At 47.5% G+C, this 26,413-nt stretch overlaps 1 protein-coding gene across 2 annotated transcripts; it reads left to right on the top strand.

Moving 5' to 3' along the window:
- The first annotated feature begins 482 nt into the window (after nucleotides 1–482).
- LOC147619658 (uncharacterized) lies at nucleotides 483–26,413 on the top strand. Of its 2 annotated transcripts, none has more exons than XM_086773343.1 (8): nucleotides 483–914; nucleotides 17,274–17,369; nucleotides 18,233–18,343; nucleotides 18,436–18,745; nucleotides 23,918–24,008; nucleotides 24,474–24,678; nucleotides 24,808–24,956; nucleotides 25,616–26,413. In XM_086773343.1, exons 1-8 carry the CDS (start codon nucleotides 603–605, stop codon nucleotides 26,121–26,123), a joined length of 1,782 nt encoding a protein of 593 aa, XP_086629469.1. In that variant the 5' UTR covers nucleotides 483–602; the 3' UTR covers nucleotides 26,124–26,413. The 2 variants fall into 2 exon arrangements, with proteins under 2 accessions (XP_086629469.1, XP_086629468.1); XM_086773342.1 differs by having other exon boundaries at nucleotides 24,333–24,678.

Here is a 26,413-nt window from a genome sequence, read left to right as displayed (position 1 = left end):
CACCAACACCAAGAAGCCTTTCAACATACACGCCGGTCGCGGGATCAATTGCAAGGCAATAGCCATCAATGCAGAAGGGATTTGGTCCCATGGGCTTCTCAGGTATCACAACAAAAACCAAGGCAGTGATCGATCGTTTCCTTCTGACCAAGGCGAAGGGGCTGCGTTGACCGCACCGTTGACATCGAGCCGTTCATGAATAGCCTCCTCTCCCATCCATGAATGCATTGAGTGGCAGAAGATGACTGGAGCTGGAGAGCAGAAGACGATTGGTGATGCAATCGTGCTTGCAATGGTGACCCAGCCTTAGAGCGTGAAGTTCACGCTTCTCCACCTCGTTCAAATTCAAAATGCCGAAAAGCGGACACACCTCCGGATTTCGTGGAGAGGACCCAGATTCAGCACAAGCACAAAGGACGCATATGGTGCCACGTCAATGCGAACCTCCTTCTCCTTAATCGTGTATAGATTATTGTATTCCCACATTTTCTTTTTCAAATTTCACTATACATGTGCTATGGATCAGACCTAAGGTTCGCGCCACTGCTACTCATTCTATTTCCTAGTACGTGATATGATGTGAAAACTTCGCTCGGGCTCATATGGGGAGGATTGCAGCGATGGCGGGGGCTTTCGCCGCTGGCTCCTACATGGCCTGTCATCACCAAAATGCGGCATCAGCATATGCAGAGAAGGCCCGCGAGGGCTCTTCGTTCTTCTTCCCCTTCATCTCCCGTAAGGCTCCAGCTGCGCCGCCATCGCCGCCCGAGGATGCCCCCACCGCAAGGCCAGAGGACGCCAGCAGACATCCTTCTTATTCCTATGACGACTCCAAGGCTGCTTTCGACCCCGAAGCCCTGGAGCGTGGCGCCCGTGTCCTCCGAGAAATCAACAACTCTGTCCACTCCAAAAAGGTTTTCTAAACCCTAACCTCGACCTCAGGGGATTGTTGCTATTGCTGGATTTTTTATTGGGCTGGATATGGCAAATTAAATAGTAAGGAGAGAGAGAGAGAGAGAGAGAGAGAGAGAGAGGCCTCTCTGAGACTAAAGTAGTGCACTGTATACAATCTGTGCCTAGAATGGAAGACCAAAAGGCTTATGAGACCAAAATCTAAGTAGATCATGCCAGACATCCCATGTAGGGGGGATGGAGGTGTCTAATACACCCGACACAATATGTATCCCAGACAGGTCTGTCCAGAAGCAGTGCCTAAAGCCCCCAGGCCTGCGGTGTCTCCGAAACACGTCGGAATTCTGCAGCTGTTGTCTACTAATCTTCTCCGAATCTCACTCTTGGGGCAAAGTGCCAAAGTCTGCTGTGAGGTAGTCTTAAAACAGGAGGGAAGTGGTCTCCATGCAGGATCTGATGTGAGAGACTGGAGCTGTGAGTGAGCCTGGCTACAGTCCCAACAAGTGCCCTGGTGCCTCGTGAGTATGTCTGACTTTTGGGAGTTCTTGTTCACTGTCATGCCCAGTTATTGGGTCTTCCGAGGTCATGCCTTAAGGACGTGGCGAAACCGTTCTCACGACCGAGACGGCGAAGCTAATGACAAAAGCGTTTCTTTGCTCGAGTCTCAAGACGAGCATGCTCGTCTCTGACCCCGGCTTGTAAAACAAAAAGTATGTCTGACTGTAAGGGGGCAGAGCTATATCTGAATCAATTAATCGTAAACAAGATTAAGATCACTAATGGCAACACAACACATGCACTCAAACAATAAATGAATATCTGCACAGTACACCACATTGGGGGGTCAAAGATGGGCCGCCCCTTGTTAGCAGTCCTCTCCTGTCTGAACCCTGTCATACCATACTTGGACAACATGTCCAAGCCATACTGTCTCTGCAGTAATCCAATACCATGTGGTGACCTAATCACCTCAATGCCTAAGAAATATCTGAGCTCCCCCAGATCCTTCATCTCGAACTGCTGTCTAAGCAAGATCTTTACATCAAAGATCTCTGCATCATGGTCCCCCGTAATGATCAAGTCATCTACATAGATGACAACAAGCACAACCCCTCTATCACCATGTCTCACATACAATGAGAAATCTGCATTGGCTACATGAAAGCCAATAGTGACAAGATATTCAGAAATCTTGTCAGACCATGCTCTTGGTGCTTGCTTTAAGCCATACAACGCTTTCTTCAACCTGCAAACATGTTCGGGGTGACCCTCATCCTCATCTCAAATCGGCAAACCCTCGACGTCCCATTGTCTCCAAGCTTCAAGCCACCTGGGACTCTGATACCATGTCAAAATGCACAACGGAAATGAAGACAACTGCTGTAGGGAGTAAAACGCAAATGAAAGGGAGAGAGAGAAGCTATGCAACTCTGCTATATACACCAAAGAAAATCCCAGAATGACAAGTGAAGTGTGGGGGAAAGGGGGCCATTTTATATGACTCTAGGCTGCTGGTCGACCAGCCAGCCTAAAACAGGCCGACAGCAGCCCATGCTCACGACCAGCCAATGAGCAGCCCCTGACCAGCAAATAAGCAAGTCAGCCAGGTGCCTGAAGTCGGCCAGGACACCTGACCAGGTCGGGTACCAGAGCAGCAGTTGGAAAGCTTCTGAGGACAGCCGACAGCCCTCCACATCTCAGGGAAAAATGGGAAAATACATGGAGTGAGGTGCTCATTGGAGATTGTTTGGGCTGTACGAGCAAATTTTTCTTTATCCTTGGAACATACAACACTTTTGTCATACATATATTGGCACCATTAGCTGCAACAAGTATGACATTGCCAATCCCCTTTATTGGATAAGTGGTACGATCTGCACATGATAAAGTGCGGCCATGAGAAGCATAAACCAAGTGTTGAAATACATCTTCCACTATCAAAATACCATGATACTATTAGAAGTCATCTCCTGTCTTTATGTAGACACTAGGGCCTTTGTTGTGGGTGTGGCCGCCCTTGTAGGTGTTGTTCTCATTTTTCCTCACTCCCCGTATTTTTCTCCCATTTTTTTTGTGGCTTGGGTGGTAGCCCTGATGTGGCAGGATGTCCTTTTTGGTAGCCGATTGCATCAGTCTTCTTAGTGGTGCTGGCCGACTGGTGTATACAGTCGTGGGCACTTTTGGACTCTTGTCGGCTGTCCTGCAATTGGCCGACTGCTGTTTGGGGGCCATATAAAATGGCCCCACAGCCCCTTGCCACATTGTATCTTGTATTTGGGATCTTCTTTGTGTATATAGAGGAGAGTTACACGCCTCTCTCTCTCTCTCTCTCTCTCTCTCTCTCGTGTTATTTTTTGCATTGCGTTTGCTCGTGTTCCCAGATTTGGTCATCATCTCCGTTGCGTATTCTGACATGGTATCAGAGCCCTAGGCTCTTGATAGTTCTTGGGATTTGTGTGAGCAAGAGGGGGGACTGTTGTGTTACTGATTGCTGGACTGTACGGGACTGTTCAAGAAGAAGAGAAGCAAGAGGACGACGGGTTGATTAGCTGGACAGCTACTTGCAGGTGTAAGTTCTTCTTTGTTTCCACCCACCCACCCTTTTTCAAAGTACATCCCCTCAATGGTAGATTTGTTAGAGATGGCTAAGAGACATGTGAAGATCCCTACACTCCCCACGTTCCCGGTGGACCGTCGGTTGGATGAGAACAACTACGGCATATGGAAGGGTATGATGGAATCTGTTCTGGAGTCTTACGACCTCGCTAATTTCATCGTTGTTGGGGTTCCACGGCCGGAAGTAGAGGAAGGGGAGTTACTATCGATTCGTAAGGACCGGGAGGCACAGGCACAGCTGTGGGATCGTGTCAATGCTAAGGTCTGATTATTTATCTTCCTTAACTACACACCGCAGGTAATCAATCATGTAAAGCATACGACGTTGGCCAGAGGTATATGGCAGCATTTGGCTTCTCTTTACAACAGGGTATCGCCCATGAAGAGGATTTCCTTGGAAGTACAGATGCGGGTTATGAGCCCTGCAAAGTCGTCGACGATGCGAGAGCATATTAACAAGCTGCAAGCTCTTCAGCAGGAAGTTCTTCAGGCTAGAAGGAGATATCGTCAGAGAACATGGCCATAACGTTGTTGTCGCACTTGCCCTCTCAGTACTCAGCATTTTACTCGTCTTTGATTACCAGTGGGAGGCTCAGCACCATCACGTGGGAGGAGCTTGTGCCCATGGTCTTGGACTAGGAGGAACGATACATGAACCCTCCACAGGGCGGAGGTTCGGAGGCCTTAACTGGCCAATGGTCGAAAGGCCGTAACACGGGCAAAGGGAAGGCTTCATCGGAGAAGTCTTCTGAGAAGAAGTCCGACGCTGACCGCGAGAAACTAAAGGCAGAGAGGACATGTAATGATTGTGGCGAGAAAGGCCACTATTGGAGGCAGCGTCCCAAGCGGAAGACCGAGAAGGGTGAAGATTCCTCAGCAGTAGTCATGAAGACTCCGGCTTTTGTGCACTTGGAGGTGATTGACACCGATGTTTCATTCTCTTCAGGCAGGGAGAAGGTTGGAGGACTCTCCGCAACGGATACTCGGGAGTGGATTCTAGATAGTGGTGCTTCTAGGCACATGTCTCCTTCCCATTCAGATTTACAGGATCTTTGTAGGTATTCTGGTCACATTCTTAGTGGGGATACATCCACTATCCCAGTTCACAGTGAGAGCAAGTTGGAGATAGTTCTCGATGGCAGAGGGGGGAAGCATTCCTCCTAGGTATTGTATGTTCCATCCCTTGGTTTTCATCTGTTGTCAGTGCATCAGGTTTGCAAGACTGGCGTACGAGTGGAGTTTGATGAGCATTTTGTTGCTCTGTGGGACAAAGCAACAGGCCAAGTAGTTTAGGAAGGCGGAGTGGACAATGGAGTTTACAAGCTTTCAACACTCTCTCCCAGGTCCTCGGGTTTGTGATGAGTGGCAGTCTGGTAATGGCCACTGAAGTGTGGATACGCTGCAGGTGCAGGCTTTCCGGGACCAGATGGTGGATAGCTTGCTAGTTGATGGCAGCAGTTGGTAGGAACTTTTTAGTACTGATGTTGGTGGTTCTTGTGTTCGTTAGTCAGAGGAAACTGAACAGGTAACTTATGCTTTGATGTCTCGTAGTATTCGGGACAAAGAAACTCGTGTAGATGAGGATGTTCTTTCCACGGGGACCTTTTGGAAAGCCAGGCAAGTAGCAGTTGATTACTCGCAGAAGGAGGTGGATTCTCCAGGCTTTGTGGTTCCAGATTCAGAGGGGGTGTTTTACAGGTTTTAGAAGGCCTTGCGTGGTCTTCAACAAGTTTCCAGGACTTGGCTTTCTATTGTAACAGGTGTTGATCCTTGTGAGCAGCGTGATGCCTATTTGACTCAGAAGCAGAATGGTTCATTGATTTGGTTGATGGACACCAGATTGGACGTGAGCTTCTTGATGAGGTAGTTGAGCTCATGGTTGCAGATAACTCTTTGGGAGACAGGATTGCGTATCTTGTGGTTTCTGCGGCATGCGAAAGATCATGGACTCTTTTACGTAGGAGGGGGATTGATGGATGGGGTCCGACTCCACGGTTAAAGTGACTCAGATTGGGGAGGAGATCCAGACACGAGAAGATCTACTTCAGGCCCAGGAGCAGTTTTATGGAGCAGTAAGAGGCAGTCATCTTTTGCCTTGTCATCGACAGAGGCAGAGCACCGGGTTGCTTGTGAGGTGGTGAGGTTTTGCCTTGTCGTTGCTGATGACATCTTGCTAGAGTTCTGTTCGACGGAGGACAGTACGGTGAACCTCTTCACGAAGTCGCTATCTCAAGATTTGCGCAGGCGGCACCCCAGCTCCCTATGGTTGGTTTCACAGCCAGGAGCTGAGAGGGGGTGTTAGAAGTCATCTCTTGTCTTTATGTAGACACCAGGGCCTTTGTTGTGGGTGTGCCCTTGTAGGTGTTGTTCTCATTTTTCCTCGCTCCCCATATTTTCCCCCCATTTTTTTGATTTTTTTTGTGGCTTGGGTGGCAGCCCTGAGGTGGCAGGATGTCCTTTCTGGTAGCCGACTGCATCAGTCTTCTTAGTGGTGCTGGCCGACTGTATGTGGATGGGTCGTGGACCTTCTTCGTGCTTGCCAACACCCCTATGAGCTGGCCGACTGGTGTATACAGTCGTGGGCACTTCTGGACTCTTGTCGGCTGTCCTGCAGCAGGCTGACCGTTGTTTGGGGGCCATATAAAATGGCCTCACAGCCCCTTGCCACATTGTATCTTGTATCTGGGATCTTCTTTGTGTATATAGAGCAGAGTTACACGCCTCTCTCTCTCTCTCTCTCTCTCTCTCTCTCGCGCGCGCGCGCGCTGTTTTTTTGCTTTGCGTTTGCTCGTGTTTCTAGATTTGGTCATCATCTCCGCTACGTGTTCTGACAAATACATGCTGTCTGTCAGATGCAATGCAAGACATATCATTGTCTGAAGCACTTGGTGTGTCACTAGTGCATGTGATCAAAAAAGTGTACTCTTCTTGAATTACATTAGCCGATTGCTCTGCTTTGTCAACAGAAGAGTTTGCTACTGCATTGCCTGCATCTTTCTTCTTCTCTTTTGCAATCCGCTTTCTACATTCATTGATGTAGGGGCCAGGCTTATTGCAGTAGTGACATTTGCCCTTCTTTTTAGGCTTGTTTGCATCTCCTTTGTCAAACTTTTTCATCACCAAAAGAGGGCTGTCATGACTAGACTGGTGTCCCCCATGCTTGAAGCTCTTTGCTTTGCTGTCTCCAGCATGGTTGCTAGATAGGTTTGCTCTTGTTTGCTCTTCCTGAAAGAGTAATCTCACTAGCTCTTCAAAAGTGATGGGATTAGCACCCCCTCTCATAGAGAGGTTGAGAGAGGGGTGTGAGCCCAAATAGGAGGGTGGTAAAGAATTAAGAGTGTTGGTGACCAGTTGTCTGTCTGGGATAACCTCATCAATGTTGAGCAATTGTTCCTGCAAATCTTTCTCTCTGGTGAGATGATGTGACATGGAGTCACCCTCATCGATAGAAAGCCATGGACATTTCTAGGGCTAGATCCAGAAGAGGCAAGCAGATAAAGATTATGAACCAGTAGAACCAGAAGGTAGGAGCTTCAGGTGACTCATCTGAGGTGAGCATGGAGCAGGACCAAGTGGGATCATGCCAGAGGGGCTGTCGGCTGCAAGAAAAGGGATGCTGGCTGCCAGAGGAGCTGTCGGCTGAAGCCATCAGAGAGGTTGGGCAGCAGGCGCATCAATGACAAGGACAAGCAATCGGGATGCTCCAAAAAGGGGCTGTATGGACATGGGACTGGCCGACCAGCAGTCGGCCAGCATAAAGTGTCAAAAGACCCATATAAATAGGGCTCCTTGCTCCTAGTTTTAGTCATTCAACCCACTAGGGGTTTGAGTCAGTAGGATCCTAGTCTAGGGCAGATTTTAGGTGTGTTATCACCTTTTCCAAGGAGGCAGCAAAGGGTTGCAAGATATGTACCTTTTTGTACCATAGTATATACTGAATTTCCAGCACTTCTCACTCTCTCTCTCTACTCTCTCTCTACCTGCGTTTTTGCATCAGATGGTGCGTTTCTGCATCAGAAGGTTTCCAAGAGTGTTTAGGGCTGAAAGAAGACTACCCAGAGCTTCCGCGTGTTACATTCGACAACACCGTTGGAGTCAGATATTCCAGCAGTTCGGTGGTATGATTGAGTACCTTCCAAGGAAGGCCGATCCAGTGGCCGATGCTTTGAGCAGGAAGGGACAAGTATTTACGATTCAGACCACTAGACTTAACCTTGTTGGTACAGGACTAGAGGACATGAAGCACACGTATGCGGATTCTGAGGAATTCGATACTCACAGTGTGGGAACAGGCATTGTATGCCACAGGGTCATGCCATTTTCTGATACGCGATGGTTGGCTTTTCTACAAAGGCCGACTATGTGTCATGAAGTCATTCCGGGCAGCTCTTCTCCATGATGCCCATGACACCATTACAGGTGGTCATAGGGGCATGAATTCGACTCTGGAGAAATTAGAACGGCAATACTATTGGCCAAAGATGAGGCGTGATGTGTTTACATATGTACAACGTTGTGACATTTGTCAAAAAGTGAAAGCTCCTCGTGGAAAGAAGATAGGGTTGTTACAGCCCTTGCCAATTCCTGAGGGTCCTTTCCAGGACATTTCGATGGACTTTGTCACAAATCTGCCTCCCAGTCCGAGTAAGCGTAATACGCAGTGCTTAACTATTGTTGATAGGTTTAGCAAATTTATTATGCTTATTCTGTGCAGGGCCAATGTGACCGCCGAGGATGTTGCCCAGTTATTCATTCGGCATTGGTACCCGATTGGCGGGATTCCTAGAACCATAGTGTCAGACCGAGATGCCAAGTTTACAAGTCATTTTTGGAGGGCATTGTTTGATAATTTTGGTACTAAGCTGAATTTTTCCAGTGCATTCCACCCACACAGTTGGCCTTTGATGTGCTGAAGTGTTACGTCCACGATCAGCAAGGTAAGTGGGAATCGTTTTTGCCTTTAGTTCAAGCTGTTTTGAATGACTCTTTTTCTTCAGCTATTGGCAGGACTCCATATGAGGTAGCGTTTGGAAGACCTTTCCAGTTGTTGTTAACCAGGACTTCGTCTTCAATATCGGAGGCGAACAGAGTGACAGAGTCTTACCAGGAGATCCTAGAGTCAGTAAAAGACAGATTGGCTAAAGCACAAGAGGCCTACACTCGACAGGCCAATAAAGACCGAAGGGATATGACATTTTTGGAAGGAGATTGGGTGTATCGTCGGATTATGAAGCAAAGATTGAAGCAGGTGGGCAAGCGATGCCCAAATTGTCTTTCAGGAGCTTCGGACCTTTCTCCATCCGGTAAAAGATTAATGAGCTGTCTATGCAGTTAAAGCTACCTCCGAGTTGGACTATGCACGATGTATTTCATGTCAGTTGGTTAAAGCCATATGCAGGTCCACCCCCTTCAAAGGTTTAAAGACGAAGCGGAACCAGACATTGTGGATAAAGCAGAAGTAATGGTTCCAGAACAGATCCTTCTGCACCGTTTCAAGCATGGCTCAGGCCGAAGATTACGACAGTTCCTCACAAAGTTTCAGGACCGAGGAACTCATGAAGCAGTATGGCTCGACAAAGAATTTTTCGAAGACTATCCGGTGTTATTTACGGATTATTTGGAGGCTATGCAGCTTCCGTCAAGTTAGGAGAAGGAGATGTCACGTTTATCCCGCACTTGGATGCCACGTAGACATTTCTGTACAGAAGGTGCAGGACCTGGGATGGTGAACTGGTCCCATGTGAGCCCAGTCCGGGACGAGTCAGCCAGGGATCCATCTCAGTCGTCCGAGGTCAGGTGTGCATTGTCCTGCACATGAGTCCAAGGTCAGGTGTGCACTGTCCTGCACATGAAACAGTGCCAGTCCGCGATGTGAGTCTCCCTCTAGAATGATGTCAGTGGTTCTGTGTATCTGGTAAGGTACCGGATGCCAGATCACTGAGTAGAGTATGTTTAGAACAAGGGGCCAGCCCATAGGGCTACCCCGGAGCTTAGTATGGGCATGGGAATGGTGTGAAACCATCCCCATGTGGGCCAGTAAGGCCTAGGCTGGACCCACCAGCCATGGAAGGGCCCTAGGATAGTCCTAGGGCAAAGATCAGGCCATTTTCAAGAGGGTACAGCCTTCATTGGGCTGTAGGGCAAGTATGGGGCAGCCCATACAGGCTGCCCAGCCCATGGATTGTGGGCAAGGGCTATGCCCAGCCCTTCAGAAGCAGGCGCCTGATGACTAGCCAGCGAGGAAGTGATGCGCAGGATTTATAGGAATTTTCCTAGCATTTAATGGGATTTTTCAGCATTAAATGCTGAATATCCAGTCGTGGGACATATCTGATGCTGGCCGCCTGCCCCTGAAGGGTAGTATAAATAGAAGAGGTCCACAATCCCATCTTTCATCTCATTTTTCACCAAGTGCTCAAGCAAACCAAGGGGCCAAGACAGCCAAGGGCTTGCTAATGCAAAGGGGTGAAGGATTCAAGTCATGGGCAGGATTTTCCAGCCAAGAAAAGGTCAAGTTTTTTGTATTTGTTTTCAGATTTACATCATTCTAATAAAGCAAATACACCATCCGTGGTGGGGGCCCTACAGAGGGTAATTGGGACCCAATACTGTGTCCTCTCCATCTCCCTCTTCTCTCTATTTTTTTGCACATCTCCTTTCAGTTTGTGCGTTAATCTCGTCGCGAAAAGAGTGCTGATTTCTGAGTTTTGAAGTACCGATCCTTCTCCGAAGCTTCCGCATATTACAAGCACAACCTGTTTGGGAGAAAACACGGTCGGGATGCAGACAGGCTGGTGACATTGATGGCAATGGCGAGATGGAGAAGAACGGACGGTGATGACAAAATGGCTCGAATCACCGACGGTGATGAGCTGTAGGGCGAGCAGGCGACGGACGTCGAGCTGAAGGGCGACGGAGTTGGAGCTAAAGTGCGATGGAGCAGCAAGTGATGTCGACGTCGAGATGCAGGCGAAGACGCTAGAATCGGTGACGGATGTCGAAGAAGCTGGACGGAAAGGGGCTCGAAATATTGGAAAATATGGCATGTGCCACGTAAGGCACAGGTGTGGCTTAGCTCCGCCCACCTGCGCCCCCTGTGGAAAGAGCACTGCCGACGGGCTGGTTGGCGGTGGTTCGCTGTCTAGTTGCACCGCCCGAAAGGGGGAGGCGGAAAGGAGCGGCTAGCGGCGGCGCTGGCAAAGCTGCTAGAGGCAACTGTCGACGAAAACTGTGGAGCGCCAGAACAATGCGGACACAGTCTGGCAAACAGTGACGGACATAATAGTTGATGGAAGCCTAGTGGCGTGCAGGAGCAGTAGCCGTGCAAGAGCAGGAAGGCTTTGATACCAAATGTTGGGACTCTCACTCACACACATGAGGATTTCCTGCAAAAACAAGCAGCTGAGAGAGAGAGAGCGAGAGAGCGAGAGAGCGAGAGAGAGTGTGTGGTGATCACAAATGCAAGTCAACCCTTGCATGTGAGTCACATCAATATAATATACGAGTACAAAAGTTATATGGATAGAGTGTCCTTTCACACTTGATATCCAAGGGGAAAAACCACATGGGAAAAAGTGCCCTTGGTTAAGCCCTGTTACACGTAGCACTACTATAAGTGAGCATCATTGACAGGTACAAGGCCAGGCTTGTGGCGAAAGGGTATGCCCAAAAAAAGGGTATTGATTATGATGAGACTTTCACACCTACTTCTTGTATGGCCACAATTAGATGTATTGTTGCATTGGCTACCCATCATGGATGGAAAGTGCATCAGTTGGACATAAAATCAGCTTTTCTCAATGGGGATTTGCAAGAAGTGGTTTATGTAAATCAACGAATTTTTTGAGATGCCTAGTTAAGAAAACAAGAGTGGATTCTAGATAGTGGTGCTTCCAGGCACATGACTCCTCCTCGTTCCGGTTTACAGGATCTCTGCAGGCTTTCTGCTCACATTCTTACTGGGGATACATCCACTATCCCAGTTCACAGTGAGGGCAGGATGGAGATAGTTCGCGATGGCAGAGGGGGGAAGCATTCCTCCCAGGTGTTGTATGTTTCGTCGCTTGGTTTTCATCTGTTGTCAGTGCATCAGGTTTGCAAGACTGGCGTACGGGTGGAGTTTGATGAGCACTTTGTTGCTCTCCGGGACAAAGCAATAGGCCAGGTAGTTTGGGAAGGCGGAGTGGAGAATGGAGTTTACAAGCTTTCAGCACTCTCTCTCCCAGGTCCTCAGGTTTGTGATGAGTGGCAGTCTGGTAATGGCCACTTAAGTGTGGATACGCTGCAGGTGCAGGCCTTCCGGGACCAGATGGTGGATAGCTTGCCAGTAGATGATGGTAGCAGTTGGCAGGAACTCTCCAGTACTGATGTTGGTAGTTCTTGTGTTCGTCAATCCGAGGAAACTGAACAGGTGACTCTTGCTCTGATGTCTCGTAGTATTCGGGACAAAGAAACTCCTGTAGATGAGGATGTTCTTTCCACGGGGACCTCTCGAAAAGCCAGGCAAGTGGCAGTTGATTACTTGCAAAAGGAGGTGCGCTCTCCAGGCTTTGTGGTTCCGGATTCAGAGGGGGTGGTTGACAGGTTTCAGAACGCCTTGCGTGGTCTTCAGCAGGTTTCCAGGACTTGTTTGTGCACCGTAATAGGTGTTGATCCTTGTGAGCAGTGTGATGCCTCTTTGACTCAAAAGCAGAATGGTTCATTGATTTGGTTGATGGACACCAGATTGGACGAGAGCTTCCTGATGAGGCAGTTGAGCTCATGGTTGCGGATGACTCTTTGGGAGGCAGGATTGCGTTTCCTGTGGTTTCTGTGGCATGCGAAGGATCATGGACTCTTGTACACAGGATGGAGTCCGACTCCACGGTTGGAGTGACTCAGTTTGGGGAGGAGATCCAGACACGAGGAGATCTACTTCAGGCCCAGGAGCAGTTTTACGAAGCAGTAAGAGGCAGTCATCTTTTGCCTTGTCGATTACAGAGGTAGAGTACCGGGCTGCTTGTGATGCTGCTTGTGAGGTGGTGAGGATGCAGAGGTTGCATTGCAGGTTTGGGCTTCCACTGGAGGAACCCATGGTCATCCAGAGGCACTTTGTTCGTGAACAGATCGTTGCTGATGACATCTTGCTAGAGTTCTGTTCGACGGAGGACAGTACGGTGGACCTTTTCACGAAGTCGCTGTCTCAGGATTTGCTCAGGCGGCACCCCAGCTCCCTGTGGTTGGTTTCACAGCTAGGAGAGCTGAGAGGGGGTGTTAGAAGTCATCTCCTGTCTATTTTTATATACCAGGGCCTTTGTTGTGGGTGTGCCCGCCATGTATAGGTGTTTTGTCATTTTTCCTCACTTCCAATATTTTTTCCCTATTTTTTTCCATTTTTTCAGTGGTGTGGATGGATGCCAGATGTTGGCAGGAGCCTCTGGTGGCTGGCCGACTACCCATTCAGCAGTTGTGTGGCTGGCCGACTGCCTAATCAGCAAGCGTGGAGTTTTTTCTATTGGCCGACTTGCTTTATGCAGTCGTGGAGGAATTTACTACTGGCCGACTGCTTCATGTAGTCGTGGAGAGCCACTACCGCTGGCCGAGTGCATGCATGGGGCATATAAATAGGCCCCATGCTCCCCACCACTTTCTCATTCAGTTTTGTGCAGGATCTTGTGTATAGAGAAGATTTTACACGCCTATTTCTCTGTGTCTCTTGTGTTGTCTATTTTCTGCATTCTACTTGCTCTTGTCAACCCAAGTTTGGTTATCATTTCCGCTGCATATTCTGACAGCATTTACATGCTTACAGTGATTCAGACTGGGCTGGTGATTATGACACATGGCAATCCACCAGTGGGAATTGTTTCCTTGTGGGGAATTCATGCATATCATGGTTGAGCAAAAATCAACGCACTGTTGCCACAATACTTGTGAGGCTGAGTGCAAGGCAACCTTTATAGCCACAATAGATTGTGTATGGTTGAGGAGATTAATGGCTGATGTTCGTGAGTGTCAATAGACACCCACTACCATATTCATTGTCAGAGTGCCATAGCCGTGGCACGAAACCCAGCACGCACTAAGCACATCGAGATTCATTATCATTATGTCGGGGAGATGATACATGTAGGGGAGATCACATTATCTCATTGCTCTACACATGATAATGTTGCAAATATGTTCACAAAGGCGTTACCTCGTGAAGCTTTCTGCAAAGCTTTGGGCTTACTCTCCTACAATGAGTGATCTTCTACTGACCTTGTATAGGTTCACAGTGCCACTACAAGGGGGATTTATTGGCATATATTATATGGGTGTAGTGCCACATGTGAACAGGGCATAACTAGGGGGACTTTTTCCCTTTAGATTTTTTCCCCTAGCACACATGGTGTGAAAGGACACCTTTTCATTATTGTTGTATTTTCATATTATATGTAGGTTGACTTCTCAGCTCCACACTGTCAGAATACGCAGCGGAGATGATGACCAGATCTGGGAACATGAGCAAAACGCAATGCAGAAAATCATAGCACAAGAGAGAGAGAGAGAGATAGAGGCGTGTAACTCTGCTCTATATACACAAGAAGATCCCGAGAAATGATACAAAAAATGACAAGGGGCTGGGGGCCTGTTTATATGGCCCCCCATCAGCAGTCGGCCTGCTGGGCAGCCGATTGGACACAAGAAACCTCCACGACAGCATCAGAGAAGTCCCACGACTCATGCAGTGCAGTCGGCCACTTCCAGAATCTCCACATATGCAGTCGGCTAGGTTCAAGGTCCTCCTGCCACTACTAGACTACCTCCCATGCCATAGAAAAATAGAAAAAAAATGGGGAAAAATACGGAGAGTGGGGAAAAATGAGAAAACACCTCATAAGGGCAGGCACACCTGTTCAGTTTCCTCTGACTGACGAACACAAGAACTACCAACATCAATACTGGAGAGTTCCTGCCAACTGCTGCCATCTACTGGCAAGCTATCCACCGAAAAGCCTGCACTTGCAGTGTATCCACACTTAAGTGGCCATTACCAAACTGCCACTCATCACAAACCTGAGGACCTGAGAGAGAGAGTGCTGAAAGCTTGTAAACTCCATTCTCCACTCCGCCTTCCCAAACTACTTGGCCTATTGCTTTGTCCCGGAGAGCAACAAAGTGCTCATCAAACTCCACCCGTACGCCAGTCTTGCAAACCTGATGCACTGACAACAGATGAAAACCAAGTGACGGAACATACAACACCTGGGAGGAATGCTTCCCCCCTCTGCCATCGGGAACTATCTCCATCCTGTCCTCACTGTGAACTGGGATAGTGGATGAATCCCCAATAAGAATGTGACCGGAAAGCCTGCAAAGATCCTGTAAACCAGAACGGGAAGGAGTCATGTGCTTGGAAGCACCACTATCTAGAATCCACTCCTGAGTATCCGTTGCGGAGAGTCCTCCAATCTTCTCCCTGCCTAAAGAAAATGAAACATCGGTGTCCTCCACCTCCAGGTGCACAAAAGCCGGAGTCTTCATGATTGCTGCTGAGGAATCTTCACCCTTCTCGGTCTTCCGCTTGGGACACTGCCTCCAATAGTGGCCATGATTGATTACCTGCGGTGTGTAGTTGAGGAAGATAAATGATCGGACCTTGGCATTGACACGATCCCACAACTGTGCCTGTGCCTCCCGGTCCTTTCGGATCGACGGTAACTCCCCTTCCTCTACTTCCGGCCGTGGAACCCCAACAACGACGAAATCAGCGAGGTCGTAAGACTCCAGAACAGATTCCATCATAACCTTCCATATGCCGTAGTTGTTCCCGTCCAACTGACGGTCCACCGGGAATGTGGGGAGTGTTGGGATCTTCACATGCCTCTCGGCCATCTCAAACAGATCTGAAAAGGGTGGGTGGGTGGGAACAAAGAAGAACTAACACTTGCAAGTGGCTGTCCAGCAAATCAGCCCGCCGTCCTCTTGCTTCTCCTTTTCCCGAACAATCCCGTATGGTCCACCAATCAGCAACACAGCAGTCCCCCTCTTGCTCACACAAATCCCAAGAACTATCTAGAGCCTAGGCTCTGATACCATATCAGAATACGCAGCGGAGATGATGACCAGATCTGGGAACACGAGCAAAACGCAGTGCAGAAAATCACAGCACAAGAGAGAGAGAGATAGAGGCGTGTAACTCTGCTCTAGAAGATCCCGAGAAATGATACAAAAAATGACAAGGGGCTGGGGGCCTATTTATATGGCCCCCCATCAGCAGTCGGCCTGCTGTAGGGCAGCCGACTGGACACAAGAAACCTCCACGACTGAAAAATCACAGTCGTCCGGCAGCAGAGTGGGTCGGCCAGCATTAGAGAAGTCCCACGACTCATGCAGTGCAGTCGGCCACTTCCAGAATCTCCACAGATGCAGTCGGCCAGGTTCAAGGCCCTCTTGCGACCACTAGACTGCCTCCCATGCCACAGAAAAATAGGGAAAAAATGGGGAAAAATACGAAGAGTGGGGAAAAATGAGAAAACACCTCATAAGGGCGGGCACACCCACAACAAAGGCCCTGGTGTATAAAAATAGACAGGAGATGACTTCTAACACACACACACATTCCAATGTAGTCCACACATTTGTATCTCCATCTCTCACCATCTCCTTGATCTGTGTGCTGTGCACTGCTGTGTGTAGCTGTAGCTCCCCTCCTGGGCCAACATTAACGTCTTCAAAAGACCCAAAGGGTCTATGAGACCAAAATGATGTGTACATAGTGTCCATGAAATCTCGTCATGGATGAAATAAGAAAAAGCAACAGTAAACTAAAACTGAAAACTGAAAGCTAAGATCTCAGACTTTGAGATTATACAAGATCAAAAAATCTAGATCCTACTATGCCAAGAATAGGGTACAATAAGTGATGCAATATGGGAGAGCTGAATAAAAATAGTCAATCAACCTTGTATGTCAGGTAAGGGCCCATCCAAGATGCCCATCATGGGTGATACAAGAAGTCTAGAGATTTCGATAGTTTGCTATGAGGATGAGGCTGCTCAATGGCAGGCCAGGATCTCGTGAATCTGGGGCTGATGAGCTGGAGGTGGTCGGGGTCCGATTGGACGAGGGCGTCTAGCTCTCTGGAGTGGTATAGGCTCCCATATCCACTGTGATGGGCTTTGGTGCCTCACTATCCACCCCTCGGCTGGAAAAAACTGGTGATGGTAAGCTAAAAGGAGGGCTATTGGGGGTGAGGATCTCTGAGTAGTCTCTTTGTGTCAGCTGAGAGAGAGAGAGAGAGAGAGAGAGAGAGAGAGAGAGGGAGGGAGGGAATCTTTCTCTTATACATTAATATTTAAAGAATAAGTATACGTGCATATGAATGCATACAAAATAAACAAACACTTGGGTATGTGTGCCTGATTTCTTGCACTCCTTATACATGAATAATTAAAGAACAAGTATACATACAAAATAAACAAACACTAGGGTACATGGCCCTAATTTCACTCCTTAGTAGCCATTCAATCGTGCATTTATTGAAAAGAGGGTTGTCTTTCTTTGCAACTCTCTTGCAATCTTAGCCGGCTAAAAGCTGCCATGAGCTTTTAATTGGCTGGAACTGAGCAAGTTTTGAGTGCGCTTGAATAACCCCATGCCTGCATGTAATCTGAAGTCTGAAGTATGGTTTTGAGAGATTGTTAGAAAACTACACTCATTTGGATATCTACTAACCTGGAGAATTTTTAGTGCATGATGCCTGTTCTGGGACCATATGACAGGTTTTTGACTTGATGCGCAAGCAAGAGGAGACTCGCCTTGCAGAAGAAGCCACGCGAAAAGCAGAGTATGCAGCTTTTCAGGTTCAGCATGAAATCGTAAGTGATCGTCGAAATCTAGCCCAATGTAGTTGCAAGTAGCTCTGTTTCAGCATACAGCTGCACTAATCTGTCCTCAATAGACAAAGTTCAGGGTCTTTGATTTCTTGTAGCATGTTAGCAGCCAGCAAACAAAGATTGCTCATGAAGCATCTCAATGCTCTGAGACTATTGGCCCTACAGATTTGCATATTTGTGTGTTGAAATGTTTCTATAGTGTGAGTATAAACCATCATGTCTCTAATGATTGGAAATCCCTTTAGGTTAGACCCCTGAAAGGCATCGTGACAGTTTTGTAGCTTCCATGTAGTAGCTTCCGCTGTCTTGGATAGTGCGTATCAAAATCAACCCATGGGCTGGCATCACCTCAGACGTTGGGTTTGTGTGCTTCATGAATTTATACCGTGAGCTTTTAAGCAATTGGCTGCTTATCATCTCCCACAGACTTCTTAATAGGTTCTGATGTTGGCATTGAAAACAATTGGCATCTTTGTGGGGATCATGTGCCACTAATCTGGACAGCCAAGTGCTTTTGGGCTGTCACCAAGAGAGCCCCATGTCTGTAGCTTTGCCTTATAAATGTGGCAGTAAGGGGCTGCAGGACATGACATGAAGGCATAGTGCTATCACAATTCATTGCCTGCTTGGGAATGGTTTGGATGTTGTTTAACCTTGAAGGGATAAACGGTGTCTCATGCGAAGGAGTACTAGCATATGATCATGTACTGTTTTCTGTACTTTTTACATCCTTGTTTAGTATATCAAGGTGTAAGGCATTTCTTCAATGTATCAAGACTGAAATTTCACAAAATGTATTTTTGTGGAAAATGTACCCATCATAATGTAAGGTTTTTGGGCTTCAGAAAAAGGAACAAGCTATGTACGAAGAGCAAAGGAAGCTCGTTGAGCAGCAAGCACAAACAAAGGCTCAAATGGCTCGCTATGAAGATGACCTTGCAAGGAAGCGGATGCAGGTATATATCTCACCATTTGAAAGTTGTTATCCTCTCTTTATTAGTCATGCTGTTTGTATACCTAAACTTGAGTGAACTTCTTGAGTGCTCAGTCAGAACATGAAGCCCAGAGAGCAAGGGATAAAGAGCTGGTGAAAATGCAAGAAGAGGCTGCAGCACGTCAAGAGCAGTTGCGGCGCCAAACTGAAGAGCAAATCCAAGCTCAGCAGCGGCGGACAGAGAAAGAGAGAGCTGAAATAGAAAGGGAAACAATAAAGGTCAGAGCCTTGGCTGAGGCAGAAGGGCGAGCCCATGAAGCCAAGCTGGCGGAAAATGTGAACCGAAGATTGCTTGTGGAGCGGGCAAATCTAGAGAAAGACAAATGGTTGGCTGCCATTAATACCACGTTTGGCCACATAGGAGGTATGCTTCTGTGTGTAAGCATTTGAATGCTTTTTTATCAAATCTAGAAGGCAGCAATATTCTGTTTAAAAAACTATTCACAAGGTGAGAGTAGGAATATGTGGCCTATTGTAGGAGTGTAAAAAGGGAGGGGGCTATGAGGACTTTTTTGAGAAGTTTTGTATAATATATTGTTGGAGATCCCGTAAGAAAGATGAATGGGGACGGCTCTACTTACGAGGAGGATGGCATAAGTCTCGCCCTCTAGCTCACACACTTTTGTGTTTTTGCCATTCTTGTTTCCTTGGTACTAGTCCCTTAATGGACCTAGGGGCCTGTCTGAGCCAGAGGTGGGAGCTCATTAATAGCATTGCCACTTGGGACATTTGGCGTACAAATGCAGTGAGGCCATAGATGGATCAGTCACCCCGCTGGCACAGAGACTATTGGCTTCATTTGGATGGACATCATCCACACCCTTTGTGGGCGATGTAGCCTTCTTGTGCACCTGGAGTCCAGGTCACTTCTCCACTGCATCGTGGGCTGGGGGAGATGGGCTCCGAGTGTGGCTTTTTCCACCCCCTCCACCGTTGTAGCCTCCCTCTGCTGGGCTGGTTGGCTAGCAAAAAAATCCCACATTATCCTCAAATCAAGGGTTACCTTCATACAGGTGGATGCCAAAACTTGGCCGCCCCATTCATGGTTTGCTGTCTCAGAACAGGCTACAAACTAAGCGCCCTTTTTCTGGCCTCTTGTCCATGCTGTTCAAACTACCCAAACGGGGCCCAAGCTGCTACTTGCATTGTCGATCCCAGGGTTGTCGGCTGATTTGGAAGTGTGTTGTTACATCCTTAAGGCCGTAGCAGTGTTAGCATGTCTATTCTGTGTTTGGTTAACCAAGGATTGGGAGTTAGGCTTCTAAACGGGGAGGTTAGAGGTGTTTTTAGAGGCATGGGCTATTTATGGCTCCTGGTTTATAGGAGACCTTTATAAAGCGACTTTTAAAGTCAGTTTGGGAGAGTGCTCCTGAGACGTGGACTATTAGAAGCATGGGCTATTTATGGCTCTTGGTTAAGGGGAGGCTTATATAAGTGACTTTTGGAGTCAGTTTGGGAGAGATCTTGGGTTAGAGGTATTTTTAAAGGCATGCGCTATTTATGGCTCTGGTTTATAGAGGCCTATATACATGACTTTTAGAGTCAGTTTGGGAGAGCTCTCGTCAGACTTGGACTTGAGACCCATGAGACTACTCCATGCACACTCGGGGGTGAGCCTGAATGGCACTATGGTGGTTGGGTGGTGAGCTAGATGTGAGTGTCTATATGTTTCCTATGGATTGTTCTGCTTGCAGCTCCTGAGTTGTGTTTTTCTTGTACAGGATGAGATAATGAGCCTTTTGGTTCGATGCTGCTGTCTCCTCTTAGAGTCAGATTCTCTCATGGCAGTCTTGAGGGTTATGTCCAATTGCATCTGAAGCTGCTTTATTTTAAATTCATGCTCGTACTGCAGTCGTGCTGCCTTCTTAGCAAGATATTGCTTAGGATTAATCATGGGAGGTTGGGGCTGTGGAGGAATTGGCTGGGTGGGTGGTGGTGAAGATACGGGTTGTGCACTAGATGGTGCATGAGTAGGTTGGTTTCATGCACCAAGTGCTGGTTGGTTGTGAGAGTGATTACAGGTGGGGTTGGTGGTGCTGGTCGTGCAACCACTGGTTTGGATACTTGGGCAGCCAAGGCCTATGCCTTGGTCCTAGACTCCTATTTATAGCATCTAATGTTGATGAGTTGGCTACCAACTCTGATAGAATATGCAGCAGAAGAAGGGAAAGTGGAAACACAGATACAAAACAGCTCCCGAAACTGATCTCAAGTGAAGTAGCTGGAGATAGGCCCCCTCTGAGTGTAACCTGAAAATTCAAGTCAACCAGTGTCCACACCTATGAGGAAAAACGCTAAAGAGAAGGTACCTTCGGGTCCAATAGATGAAGCCCAAATGAAGTTAGAGCTACCAACAAGATCGGTGTAGCAACCATGGCTGAAAATCTGAAAACGCAGAGGTAAAAGGGGTTGTAGAATAGGCTGAATATGGAAACGCTGAAGCCTCAGATCAAGAACTGTTGCAGAGAACAAGTACAATCGGGGGGGGGGGGGGGGGTGGAGGGATGGCACAAGATAACCAGAAGGGACAGGCAAAAGAGGAGCCCAAAGAGCTCCAAGAACAGGGCGTGGGAAGCAAGCCCAAACAGGCCAAAAACGTAGCTTGTTGGGACAGCTATGTTGCTGCCCAGACCTGAAAAAAAAGTCGCCTGAGAACCTTGGAAGGTGCCGCCAGAAGGGTAGGTATGCTGTCCTGAAAAAAACACCCCTGTTAGGCTGCCTAGAGGCTGCAAACTGACGCCCTGATGAGGAGGAACTGCAACCCACTGAATTTGGGGATGAATCAGCCCTTGAAGAAACCAAGCTTCAACGCATGAACAAAAACACAGATCTGTCCATAGGCAGAAAAACGCAGAAATGAAGAGGAAGAGGAGGGAGCATCCAACGCTGACAATCACCGGCACTTTGATACCATGATAGAATATGCAGCGGAAGAAGGAAAAGTGGAAACACAGGAGAGAGAGTGAGAGAGAACCTCATATGTGAGGGATTGCAGCTAGACAAGCTAGGCAAGCAATGAAGATATGAGGGAGGCATGCCGGCTATATATACACCTACATGAAGGCAACTGAGTGGAGATAAAATGCCTCCACGACTGGGAAAATACCCAAGACCATAAAATGGGGAATAAATATGGGTAAAATATATGTGAGGGGTGACCAGCCCCTTTGACTAACATGGTCAGCCCTAGAGGCTAAAATAGGACACCAAATAGGAAGCCAACAAGTAGGGGATGATGTCTAACAAACTCTACCAACCCTAATAGTAATGTCCAACTAAGTGTGCTCACACAATAACCCAATAATTCGGTTCACATTGGGCTGCTCATTGGGCGCCTGGACAATATTACAATGATTTGGCATAATAGCCCTTACAAACACATGAATTTGGCCACATACTCGACCTCTGAGTTGGCCAATGGTGGGTAGAAGAATGTCCATGTCACACTCAGGAGAGCATGCACACAACACCGAGTCATCACAAGCTTTGGTGAAGAAGTAACCACCGTTGAAATGGTGGTGTTAGTCTCTCTATCTCTAATCTCCTCTTCCATGTCCATAGTGGGGGTGATCAAGCTCAAAGCTTTGATACCAATGTTACATAGCTTTATGGAACCTTTTACTTGATTAGCAGAGAGCAGTCACAAACTGAAATTATGCAAGAGAGATGCGGAGTGGAGAGAGAAAGAGAGAAGAGTACCCAAGGTTGGGTCCCAATAACCCTCAGAAGGGGCCCCACCCGTAGGTGTATTTGCTTGTCATGCTGTAAATGAATGTATGGACTGACCAAGATGAACTGTGCAGGAGTCGGTGTGGAGGGCTCATTTGCAAGCCTATCAGGTGTCCTTCTGCTGGCAGCTCCCGAGCCTTGCATTTTTCTCCTACAGGCTGAGATGATGAGCGTTTCGCTTCAGTGCTGATGTGGTCTGCCTACAGACCTCCTGCTCCTTGCGTCGATGGCTGAGGGTTCATCTGTATCGGCCATGCATGTGCAAGGGAATGCTGAGATGACTACTATGACAAGATGCACATGCTTATTTAGGGCGGTGGGGCTGCTGGCCAACTAGTGAAAGAGCAGGCTGCCCCAGCATTGGATGGCCAAAAGGCTGCCCAAAGGCCCCCAAAGGCCCCCAAAGGATTTAATGCAAGTCCCCCAAAGATTTGGTGTTGCTAGTACTAGAACTGATGATTTGCACACCCCCAAAGCTACACCTTTGTCCTAGACTTGCTGATGGGCACCTGACCAGTGGCCTAACAAGTGCCCGAGATGATACAACACCTTATATCATACAAGAGGTTACAATGTGGGCTGGCACGATGCTAAAGTGTGCGTGCTGTGCATGATATTGACCCCAACTGCCCCTTGGCAGTACACTGGCAACTTGTCCCTGGACAAGGGCTCACAAAATGCTTGGTGTCAGGCCTTAGGGACTTGTACTTGAGTTGCTGCAACTGGAGTGCCTTCTCCAATGTAATTCCTGTGAGGCATGGTGGCTGAGGTAGCTCTGATAGAGGCACATCATCCTCAAGAGACTGGAATATGGTTTATAGTGTATAATGCAGTGCATGTAGCAGGCAATGTCCATGAATATAATATGTGTGTGTGTGTATGTGTGTGTGTGTGTGTGTGTGTGTGTGAGAGAGAGAGAGAGAGAGAGAGAGAGAGAGAGAGAGTTATAATAACGTCTTCAAAAGGGTATGTGAGACCAAAATGATGTGTACATAGTGTCCATGAAATCTTGTCATGGATGAAATAAGAAAAAGCAACAGTAAACTGAAAACTGAAAGCTAAGATCTTAGACCTTGAGATTATACAAGATGAAAAATCTAGATCCCACTATGCGAGGTATAGGGTACAATAAGTGATGGGATATGGGAGCTGAATAAAAACATTCAATCAACTTTGTATGTCAGGCAAGGGCCCATCCAGGATGTCCATCATGGCCTATACAAGAAGGCTAGAGATGTCGATAGTCTGCTGTGAGTATAAAGGTTGCTCGATGGCGGGCAAGGATCTCTTGAATCTGGGGCTGATAAGTTGGGGGCAGTCGGGGTCCAACAGGACGAGGGCGTCTAGCTCTTTAGAGTGTGCGTGCCTGATCTGATGTGACTCCCATGGGCCTACTGTGAGGGAGCATTGTGGTATAGGCTCCTGTAACCACTGTGATGGGCTCTGGTGCCTCCCTATCCACCCCTCTAGGCTGGAAAAAACTGGTGATGGTAAGCTGAGAGGAGGGCTGTTGGGGGCGAGGATCTCTGAGTAGTGACTTTCTATGTCGGCTGAGCTCCAGTAGGAAGAGTCCAAGCACCTTTGATCTGAGTACTTCATGATCCGGGATGAGTTTCCAAAGCCCTCTGTGAATAGATAGTGAAATCTCCCTTTGATCTCATAGTAGACTGGGCACTGGCGAACATAGTACTCCTCTGACTCAACCCCCGTCTGACAGAGTCTACATGTCCAAAGCCCTCTCTAAGAGAGAGAGAGAGAGAGCTTGCAAGCAATGCCACATCGTAAGTATGGTCTTCCTTTTGTGCAGGTGGCTTGAGAGATCTTGTCACAGACCGTGACAAATTGATTATTGCTGTAGGTGGAGTAACAGCCCTTGCAGCGGGTGTTTATACTACTAGGTTGGTAGTTGCTAGCATGATGTGTACATTATATCATTTAACAGTTCCCATCAATGAGCATGTGTGGTATTTGGAATGCATAACTTTGGAACTGTCCACCTTATTTTTATAAATATTTAAGGAGTGTATGCATAGGAATTTCAAGAAAAGAGAAATTGAAATTTGACCTTGTTGGAGATTCTCGTTCCTGCTCAGAAAATGCCATTCATAATTTAGAGTCTAGACACAAGCTATGCTAAGGTGGAAACAATTTGCTTTATTTTCTTGTGCATTCCAAGTGCTGTTTAGTTTTTCAGAACATTTGTAACATCTACATATGAACAGAGAAGGCGCACGAGTCATGTGGGGATATGTTGAGCGGATTTTGGGACAACCTTCATTAATCAGAGAGTCATCAAGAGGAAAGTATCCTTGGTCTCGATGGGTTTCTAAAAAAGGCATTGCTTCTCTTTTTGGAAAAGGCAGTTCAAGTGAAGCTGCACAAAAAATGAAGGATGGAGATGGGTTTGGGGATGTGATTCTTCATCCAGCTTTGCACAAGAGGATCCAACACCTTGCTGCGGCCACTGCAAACACCAAGCTACATGAAGCTCCTTTTCGCAACATGCTCTTTTATGGTCCACCGGGCACAGGAAAGACAATGGCTGCGAAAGAACTTGCTAGAAAATCGGTATAGTTCAGTTTCAATAAAGTGAAGGTTTTGGGGGTTTTCCATGTCAATATCCACCTCTTGGATTGATAGAAAAGGCCCCATGGCTTACATTACCTTCTCACTGAGGGGATGACTCCTTTTTGGCAGGGTCTGGAATATGCTCTCATGACAGGCGGTGATGTGGCGCCTCTGGGATCTCAGGCAGTGACTAAAATTCATGAGCTGTTCAATTGGGCTGCAGCGTCTAGAAAGGGATTACTGCTTTTTATTGATGAAGCAGATGCTTTTCTTTGCAAGTAAGTTACCAATTTGCCTGGTGGAACTGGGAAGTGTGGTGCCAATTGATAAAAGATGTGCACTTGTCAACTGGCCTATTATTGCATAGGACATCCTACTGAATGCCTTTCTATGTGGCAGAAGTGGCAAACTTACAAGGATTATTTTTCACACGGAAGTGTATCTTACATCCCTGGGATACATTGGCCACTGGTTATGGTTAATACTCAATGGTTCATGCAAGGTGTAACATGGGTTAGCAGTTAGCAAGGGTTATTAGCACCTGTAACTGTGTGTCTGTGACAATATGTAGGTCTATGCAAGTGTGTGCCTGTGACAATATGTAGGTCTAGATCTAGTCTTGGCCTTAGTGGGCTGCCAAACCCCCTGGAGGTTGCTGGGTGTGATACGGGATGGTTCTGGCAGTCATCCATGGTCTGTGGTCTGCGGGCTGGAGGTCTCATAGGTGTCTCACCGGCTTTAACTTCCCCATGCACGTGGGTGGAGTTCATCAAGTGCTTTCCATGTGTTCTTCATGTGTGCGAGCGATTGTGTGCGTGCGCGCAGGTGCACCGTGTGCTGTGGATGGAGGTTGTGGTGGATGGTTGCACAAGGTTGTAATAGTGTACATGCTTGTAGCTTTTTAATCTTAGCCTTTCTTTAATCTGTTGTTGTGCAGGCGCAGCAATAAATCTACGAGTGAGGCTCAACGAAGTGCACTAAATGCCCTCCTGTACCGCACTGGGGATCAATCCAGGGACGTTGTTCTAGTTTTGGCAACTAATCGGCCAAGCGATCTTGATGCAGCCATTACAGACCGAATTGATGAAGTGATTGAGTTTCCTCTACCAGGGGAAGAGGAGCGGGTGAAACTTTTGAAGCTTTATCTGGATATATATATTGTTCAAAGCCGGAGTGAGAAGAAAAAGGATTGGAGGTCACGTATCTGGGGTGAGCCAGACAGAATTGAGATAAAAGGTATCACAGATGACATTATTCTGGACGCTGCAAGGAAGATGGAGGGATTTTCGGGGCGGGAGATTGCGAAAACGACGGCAAGTGTCCAAGGTGCCGTGTATGGCAGCAAGAAAGCGGAGCTAGATTCTGACTTATTTAGGGAAGTAGTTAATTATAAAGTTGCAGAACACCACCAGAGGAGGAGAATTGCAGCAAAAGGCAGTGGCTGATTGGTGTGCATGGATCTCGTTTAGTTCAACAAGGTGGCTGATGGTTTCCCAAATTTTCCTACCCCCTTTTTTTGGTCAGGGAATCTGCACCTTGATTTTCAATCTTTTACTTCTCTAGGTGGCCTTCAAACATTTGTGCAGCAAAGAGGGGGAGAGGGTAGAGTGTACCAAGCGCTGTTTTGTAATGATAGGTGTTATAGCAAGGATTCTCTTTTATAATAAAAAGTGAGACTTTTTCATGATTGTGTTTGAGGGAGAGTGGATAATAGAGGATCTTGGTTTGATTGAAA

This window comes from Cibotium barometz, chromosome 33 (genome assembly GCF_041138505.1).
Source record: "Cibotium barometz isolate CiBa-2024 chromosome 33, ASM4113850v1, whole genome shotgun sequence".
Classification (NCBI taxonomy): Eukaryota; Viridiplantae; Streptophyta; class Polypodiopsida; order Cyatheales; family Cibotiaceae; genus Cibotium; species Cibotium barometz.
This window is presented reverse-complemented; position numbering and strand designations above follow the sequence as displayed.

Bases quoted from the DNA above. Each gene is read 5' to 3' on its own strand.
- LOC147619658 (XM_086773342.1), top strand. From the start codon at position 603: ATGGGGAGGATTGCAGCGATGGCGGGGGCTTTCGCCGCTGGCTCCTAC. The intron at 17,370-18,232 runs GTAAGTGATCGT...TTTGGGCTTCAG, and splicing joins TTCAGGTTCAGCATGAAATC to AAAAAGGAACAAGCTATGTA. The intron at 24,679-24,807 runs GTATAGTTCAGT...CCTTTTTGGCAG, and splicing joins AAGAACTTGCTAGAAAATCG to GGTCTGGAATATGCTCTCAT.